The sequence below is a fragment of the Lindgomyces ingoldianus genome, assembly GCF_010093535.1.
Source record: "Lindgomyces ingoldianus strain ATCC 200398 unplaced genomic scaffold BDR25scaffold_16, whole genome shotgun sequence".
NCBI classification, from domain to species: Eukaryota; Fungi; Ascomycota; class Dothideomycetes; order Pleosporales; family Lindgomycetaceae; genus Lindgomyces; species Lindgomyces ingoldianus.
Window position 1 is genome coordinate 546,964 of NW_022985177.1, and position 7,718 is coordinate 554,681.

At 48.3% G+C, this 7,718-nt stretch overlaps 3 protein-coding genes across 3 annotated transcripts in view; 1 reads left to right on the top strand and 2 right to left on the bottom strand.

The window, feature by feature from the left end:
- Window positions 1–2,087: 2,087 nt before the first annotated feature.
- Window positions 2,088–3,174, bottom strand: BDR25DRAFT_334333 (DUF706-domain-containing protein; the record flags this gene model as incomplete). The annotated part of the gene is made up of 2 exons (XM_033692919.1): window positions 2,203–3,174; window positions 2,088–2,147 (listed from the first exon to the last, which is right to left on the bottom strand). The coding sequence occupies exons 1-2, from the start codon at window positions 3,118–3,120 to the stop codon at window positions 2,088–2,090; spliced, it is 978 nt and encodes a 325-aa protein (XP_033547578.1). The 5' UTR covers window positions 3,121–3,174.
- An 884-nt stretch (window positions 3,175–4,058) lies between these two features.
- On the top strand, window positions 4,059–5,521 carry BDR25DRAFT_261909 (Aldo/keto reductase). The gene is made up of 3 exons (XM_033686732.1): window positions 4,059–4,598; window positions 4,663–5,049; window positions 5,134–5,521. The coding sequence occupies exons 1-3, from the start codon at window positions 4,178–4,180 to the stop codon at window positions 5,337–5,339; spliced, it is 1,014 nt and encodes a 337-aa protein (XP_033547579.1). The 5' UTR covers window positions 4,059–4,177; the 3' UTR covers window positions 5,340–5,521.
- A 1,526-nt stretch (window positions 5,522–7,047) lies between these two features.
- BDR25DRAFT_32172 (uncharacterized protein) overlaps window positions 7,048–7,718 on the bottom strand; it is a 3,538-nt gene continuing 2,867 nt past the window's right edge. Inside the window, exon 5 of the mRNA XM_033691986.1 lies at window positions 7,048–7,718. Coding sequence (XP_033547580.1) covers window positions 7,267–7,718 — 452 coding nt within the window. The 3' untranslated portion in view covers window positions 7,048–7,266.

A 7,718-nucleotide genomic window follows, 5' to 3' on the forward strand; every position in this document is an offset into this window, starting at 1 on the left:
CGATATCACACTTTCGTCATAGAAGAGTCGTGAAAGTCCCACACTGACCTCTAAAGAAACTCACGCAAGCCTGATGCTAATGCAAATATTGTTTAAATTTTATTAAGAGGAATACCTACCCAGCGCGTCATGGTACTTTTAAGGTAAGATGGTATCATAATGGACCGCTCAGCTCTACTGTGGTCTTGCCTTAGATGTGTCTAGCCTAGTACCAAGCGGCGGAATACTTGAGCTAGGAAGAATCCCGGAACCACCTAAAGGACAAAACTTAATCCGGATTAAGCTTCTGCGAGGTCTCCTGCTGAAAAGAGCAAGAAACAAGAGGGCATGGTAGTGCTATCAACCCAATCGCCGTCCAAGCAATCAATGCATTACCCCACCGACGAGGAAGACTTTTCTCAAGAACAACAAAAAAAAAGGCGTCTGTGGATACTGATATTACCTTAGTTCCTAACTCCGTGAGATATGAGCATGCCCTTGGTCAGTACCATAACGCAATATCAAGGTAAAGCAACTGCTAATTCTTACAAAGTCAAGAGTGATGTCCTGGTCCCAGGGCTCTCGGACCCATAGCTGTTCGTCAGCGTAATAGAGCACTGATTCTAAGTCATCTTCGAACAAGTTGGCGAGACCCTACAGAAGTACACTATTACCGACAAGTTAATACTACTCAGGATCTAAGAGAGGTGGATTAACGTCAGCGAGCTCCACGCTAGCTCTGTCTGTCCACCACAATTCAATGGTAACGTGGCGGTTTGCCTCCTGGTGTCACCTCTTGGCCACCACTGCTTTCGCCCCTTATCCGGATAGCCGGGATATCCTCTGGTAGGCAAATTGGCTTACATATGAGCCGGCGACAATGTGGTTGGTGATGAGGCAATAAAGGTCATCTACATCGCGGGATGGTACCCAGGCGGGGATAGCAAGAGCAATTCTAGATAAATCCCAGCTTAAAAAGTAGCATTATTTGCTTTAAATGCTAGGGAAGGGAGAATTTGCTTACAGAACATTCATAGTAAGTTTGCTGAAAAGTTAGATGTTAGCAAATAGCTTTTGTGTTGCCCAAGCTGTTCCTAAGGAAACAAGTTAGATGTTGAATCCAAGAGACGCACGCATCTATGATATTCCTCAAAATCTTGGAAAGTTGATTTCTCAACATAGTAGCATTCGTCCAAGTCAATCAAGCCTCCACACTAATGTCTTGCAATCACGCCAATTTCAGCTTCTTGCCTCTCATGCTCCGCAATTAGCGATGCTTCAATTGCCCATGAGCTTTCCCAGATGCAGCAGAGAATGGTGGGGATAAATGAGACCTGTGTAGAATCAGGAGCCAATTCTGCAAATTAGGGAGGGCTCTAGGGCTCCCAACGGGGCGAACTACTGTCCGTACAAAGTGAGCCGTACTGGTCACGTGTTCAGTACGAGCGTACCCAGCTCGTGAGCTACACCGTACGTTTAATAAAGTTCTAGGTACGGTACATAGTACAGATCGCATAACCATTTTAGGAGGGTTGTATAGCGACTCTAGGGTTGTAAGAGGGCTCTTAACCTCTGCAGCCTAGGTAAGGGACTGCGCAAAACAGATAACAGAGGTAGCTAATTAATTAGATGAACCCTATAAGTATCTGAGCTATTTCGGCTTGAGAACGGCGTGCTTCAATCGAAACGTACTACTCGTACAGATCACCTGAGCCGTAGCAGTTACGATTCGTACACCTACCTCTCATCCTCCCTGCCATACGAACGTACACAAAATCTCGCCCGTACAAGCACCAAAACCACCCAATCGTACTACGGCTCGTTGGAAGCGCTGGAGGGCGCCTGCGACCTTAGAAGAGCCACAGACCTTAAAATGGAACATCGCAGGCGTTTGCTCCCACCACTCACAAAGGCTTATTACGCTCAAATATACGACGAGCACGAGAGGAAAGGGCAATACGTGGGCGTATTATAGAGATATGCAAAGCATCTCACATCCCATTTTCATTTATGCATTATCCCCTGCTCTCACACCCAAACCCCAAAGTTATCAGAGTCGGAGCCTAGTTGAATAGACCGAAACCTCACCAGTACAACGCCCAAATAAATCACCACTTAATCTTCTTATCCTTGCCTACAAACTCATCGATTAAATCCACATAATAGTCCTACTTAATAATTAGCATGAATGTCCATACTTAGAGAATTCGGAAGGAAACATACCTTAAGGTCCTCAACCTTAGGCACTTCATCGCTCTTGCTATAGAGATCATAAGGGTTAAACGCCCTAACAGCTTCTAGCATGCGTTCATCCTTCTTGTTCATCATCCACCTGTACGCATTCTCTTTATGCCAGGGGTAGAAGCTGTGGTACCGGATCATTGCCAGACCCTCGTCTGGGAGGGTGCTTTGCTCCTTCATGATGTGGTAGAGATATTCGTCGTGGCCCCAAGACAACATGACATTATCCATACCGCAGCCGGGGTTGTAGATACCGTGTTCAGTGCTATATATTTCGTTGCTGGAGTCTGGATTTCCAACGAAGGTGTCTGGGTAAATGATTCGACAATCAAAGGCACATCCAACAGGGAAGGTGTCGCCAACGACATCCCATTGACCTTGGGCGTCGAAGAAGAAGAGAAGTTTGCCAAGATCATGGACTAGACCTGTGAGTTGCATCCATCGGGGCTTTCCATCCCGTCGAATCGCCTCAGCAGATTGGAGAAGATGCTCGATTTGGGAGAGGGAGGTGTCGGGGTCAGATTCATCAATGAGTGTATTCAACTTCTCCATGGCTTCCCAGATCGTCATCTCTGCTCGCGTCTTCGAATGAAACTGGTTCCTCGCCTTTAGGTTATAAGCAACAGTCTGCTTCTCATGCTGCTCACGGTAAAAGTTCTTGACGCGGTCGCAGGCCTCCGCGTACTGCCGGAACTGGGTCTTGTCTTTTTCGGAGTCGAATTGAGAGGCATCGTAGATGTCCTTTTCGCACTGGGTTGCGGTGCCGTTTTTGACTTTCAATGTAGCTCTGAGAACGTTGACATCGTCGATAGCGTCCGAGGTGACCTCGAGGGCAAGGCCGTCACGCTTGTTAAAAGGCTCAGCAATGTTGGGTTGTTCGAAGATGGCGCCTGGAGCCATTTTGGATTGCTGGTGCGGGTACGGGTATCGCAAGCGATTCGTATACAAAGTAGAGATAAAATAGGGCGGAGCAGTAGTCGCGCCCCGAGGAAAGTTGGAAAGGAGAGAGGTTGAATCCGCTGATGAGAAGCGTTGAAAATATGAATAGATGTAAGATGCTAGATATCAACGGGGAATTGATGCAATGATTGAAATACCTGAAGAGCGATGAGACACAGAATACTTATCCTCTTCCGCTCAACAGAAGCAACTCCACCACGCAATGTCGCATCACAGAAAAAACCCTACATTACTCCACAGTCCGAGATAAGGCCAACCTACCATTACGAATTATTCCCTTACTCTTCGCCATCTAGTCCCACAGTACTCGGGGTAGCTCCGCGTTTGTGAGATCAATTGGCAAATGTCTAGAAAATAAGGCAAAGAATCCCGCTCTTTGACCTGTCTTCATGTAGGAAGGGATGGATCAGGCGAAACGTCCCCGGCTTCTGGAAAATGGAGAAGGCGGTTAGTTGGGATGGTGGTTGGATGCTAAAGTGTTCGGACTAGGAAAGGGAAGAGTGCTGATGCAGTTCGAGGGATCCCCGCGTGTTCGTGAATGCATTTCCGCGATTGGGTTCCTCTTCTGTCCCAAAGGAGGAATTCTCGCCGCACTCTGAAATCTCAGCATTCGTTGAGTGGCTGGAGATCACACGGACCCTGGACCAATGCATGATGACGCCTTCAACGAGACCAAGATCTCTCACAGCTGGCATGCGTGGAGACGGTTATGCATGCCTCTCGTGAAGAAGGGTTGAAAATTCTTCACCATCGCCGTGGGCCGCAACAACATTCACCCGAGGACAGCGGGCCGAAAATCTTCCGGCGGGGCATCGGCGCGAATTAATTCATCAATCAACGTCACTCGTGACAGCCGCATTTTACCCCATTCAAGCACGGGAGAACTCAACGCCTGCAGCCCAGCCCAGCCCAGCATGTACAAGCACCCACCGCAATATCCCCATGCCCAAACACCCGCCGGTTGTGAGTACAAATATCGTGATCTTCCGCTCCCACCATGAATCCTTCTCTCTCCAAGTTTATGCTCGCCCACACTCCTCCATCTATCCTCCATCCCACCCCTACCATGACAACTGAGCTCCCCCTGAACACTGGTGCCTCGATTCCTGCTCTGGGACTGGGAACGTGGCAGTCTGCGCCAGGCGAGGTGAAAGCGGCCGTTGTCCATGCAATTGAGGCGGGGTATAGACATATTGACTGCGCATTCTGCTATCAGAATGAGGATGAGGTCGGTGAGGCCCTTCAAGATGTCCTATCGAGAGGAATTGTGAAGAGAGAGGATCTATTCATCACGAGTAAACTGTGGTGCACGTTTCATACAAGGGTGGAAGAAGGCTTACAAAAGAGTTTGGATTTATTGAAATTGGATTATGTGGATCTGTATTTGATGCATTGGCCTGTGCCTATGAATCCGAGTGGTACGAGCTTCCTTATTCTCCTTGGATATAAGAATGATACAAGAGTATACTAACCACGAACTAGGAAACCACCCCCTCTTCCCCAAACTCCCTGACGGCTCTCGTGACATCGACCATAGCACTACGCACGTCCAAACCTGGAAGAACCTCGAAAAACTAACTCAATCTCCATCCCCCAAAGTCAAGGCCATCGGAGTAGCAAACTACTCCGTAAAATACCTTGAGAAGCTCCTCGCACAAGCTACCATCGTACCCGCAGTGAACCAGATCGAGAACCATCCATATCTCCCGCAACAGGAGGTTGTCGATTTCTGCAAGGAGAAGGGCATACATGTTACTGCATATAGTCCGTTCGGAAGCACGGGGTCGCCAATGTTCAACGATGAGGCTGTGAATGAAGTTGCGAAAAAGCATGGTGTAAAGGTTGGAACCGTGTTGTTGAGTTATCATTGTACGGTCCTTTCCACCCTCCCCTCACTCCCTACTAACCCTACCTCTAACACGAGAACTAAACTGACAGCCATATTTATTACAGTGGCACGCAATTCCTCCGTCCTCGCCAAATCAGTAACACCCTCTCGCATCGACGAAAACCGCAAGCTTATCGCCCTCGACAATGAAGACATGCAGAAGCTCGAGTCTATCTCCAAGACAAAGGGACTGACGCGGTTTGTATACCCACCATTCGGAGTGAACTGCGGATTCCCAGACAAGCCTGATGGGATGGATTTGAGCGGTTGAGGGGCTTAGGATTCGTGTTAAGAAGTAGGACAGGGGAGAAACAATTCGAACGACTAGGGAGGAGATATTAAAGCATACCGACGAATACCCCATATCGTATACAGATAGAGATTCGAAACGTGCTTTTAACTAGGTTAAAAACAGCATTTGCAAAATTCCGCCAAGTTTCAAGGACTTTATAGCTGTATTTTATCATATAGCGTGAAATAAAGTAGGATATTTTTTGAATAGAAAATCACATTCTACTAACGCATCCCTTCGTTCTTGCAAGAAATTTAACAGAGAGAATCCACCCTAGCTATGTTCTACGATGTGTGAAAAGATGCAGTACAATCTGAACGCTCTGAAATTTCCATGCACTACACTGCCTTGTATCCGAATGCACTGAAGCATTCGAATTGGTCATGAAGCTACTATATCCAAAAAAAAAAAAAAAAGGCCCCGTAGCATTTGTCTGGAATAAGTCCCAAACCAAGACAATGTCAATTCCGAATACCGTGCCATCCAATACCGTCACCATATATGTTTCTCCTTTAAATTAAACACTTTCATACAGACGCATCACGTCACCAGAGTACCGCGCTATGAATCCTCTTCCCCAAAGACAAGCATTGGAGGAAACCTCAAGTCGCCTTATCCTCTTCACTGTCCTTATTCTTATCGTTCTCGTCGTTCTTCGTATTCTCATTCTCTTCTTCTTCTTCTTCTTTGACCTCACTATCTCCCTTGGCCTTATCATCTCCCTTCTCCTTCTCATCCTCCTGACCTCGGGCTCCAGATCCAAAGAGACTTACTCCACCAAGCGGAATTGTAGTCGTCGCCGTCGTAGTATTCCTCTCATCGCCTAGACCAGAAAACAGGCGGTGTGTAGACGGAGATGCGCCGCGGAGACCACCCAAGCTAAGGGAAGGGCCTTGTGGATCATCACCTAGGTTCCTCTGGACTGGAGAGCCCTGAGCAGCTCGTGTAGAGAACAAGCTAGTCGTAGACGCGTTGGAGGGAGCCGGGGAGTTCTTGTCACTGCCTGGAATGCTGAATAGACTGTATGAAGATTGGTTAGCGGGTGCGGATGTGTTCCTGTTGCTACCGACACCAGCGAACAGAGAGGGTACGGATGAAGTCGTAGGAGGCGGTGTGTTCCTGTCGTTTCTGAGATTGGCAAATAGACTGGATGGGTTTTGGTTCGTAGGTATAGAAGTATCCCTGTTGCTGCCTGGACGCGAAAACAGACTAGGCGTAGCTGAAGTCGTAGGAACTGGCGCCCCATCGGAGGGGGGTGGGGGGAGGAAACTAGACGTCGCTGGTGATTCCCCAGGTGCGACACCAAACGGGTTCGGTCTTGGATGTGAGGCTGGAGACTGATCCGGACGGCTGAATAAGCCTGATTCAGGAGTCTTAGATGGATTGGGGCTTCCGAACTGAGAAGAGCTCTGACTAAAAGCTGCAGTGGTTTTGGTGTCGCTGAAAGGGTTGGGTCGGCTGAGTACATTCTGATCAGCCAACCTGAGTTCCTCGAACGAAAGATGGCGGTACTGAGGGTGGAAGTTGATGGATTGAAAGTGTTCTTCTCGGTTGGTGGGTACTATTTCCTTGTACGGGGTGAATGTACCTGCATTGATACTGTTCGCCGCAGGCTGACATCCGAAGGAGCTTGGAGTGATTTGATTCGGCTGACCAAAGAGCCCAGTATTCGTGTTCTGAGCCCGGCTGAAGATTCCTCCGCCATTGTTAGTCTGATTGCCAAAGAGACTCTGACGATAGTTGTTGAGGGCAGGGTTGCCGAACAAGCCTCCACTAGTATTGTTTTGGGACGGGCTGCCGAACAAGCCTCGACCAGTATTGTTCTGTGTAGGGTTGCCGAACACGCCTCCACCACTGCTGTTCTGGGGAGGATTACCAAACAAGCCTCCACCATGACTAGACTGGGCTAGTTGACCAAAAAGTCCTCCAGAGTTGCTGTACTGCGGGTTGCCGAAAGAGAGTCCAGAATTGTTATTGTTCTGAGGTGGACAACCAAAAAGCCCTCCTTCGTTGTTATTCCGGCCTGGACGGCCGAACAAGCTATCCTCATTGTTACTTTGGCCGAATCTACTAAAGCCCGTATTGTTATTTTGGCCGAACCCGCCAAAGCCAGTGTTGTTATTTTGGCCAACCCCACCAAAGCCCGTATTGTTATTTTGGCCGAACCCGCCAAAGCCCGTGTTGTTATTCTGGCCGAACCCCCCAAAGCCAGTGTTATTATTTTGACAGAACTGACCAAAGCCGGTATTGTTGTTTTGGCTGAACCTGTCAAAGCCTGTATTGTTGTTTTGGCCGAACGCCCCAATGCCTGTATTGTTGTTTTGGCCGAACGCTCCAAAGCCTGTATTGTTGTTTTGG

Bases quoted from the DNA above. Each gene is read 5' to 3' on its own strand.
- BDR25DRAFT_261909 (XM_033686732.1), top strand. From the start codon at position 4,178: ATGAATCCTTCTCTCTCCAAGTTTATGCTCGCCCACACTCCTCCATCT. The intron at 4,599-4,662 runs GTACGAGCTTCC...ACCACGAACTAG, and splicing joins TGTGCCTATGAATCCGAGTG to GAAACCACCCCCTCTTCCCC. The intron at 5,050-5,133 runs GTACGGTCCTTT...TATTTATTACAG, and splicing joins CGTGTTGTTGAGTTATCATT to TGGCACGCAATTCCTCCGTC.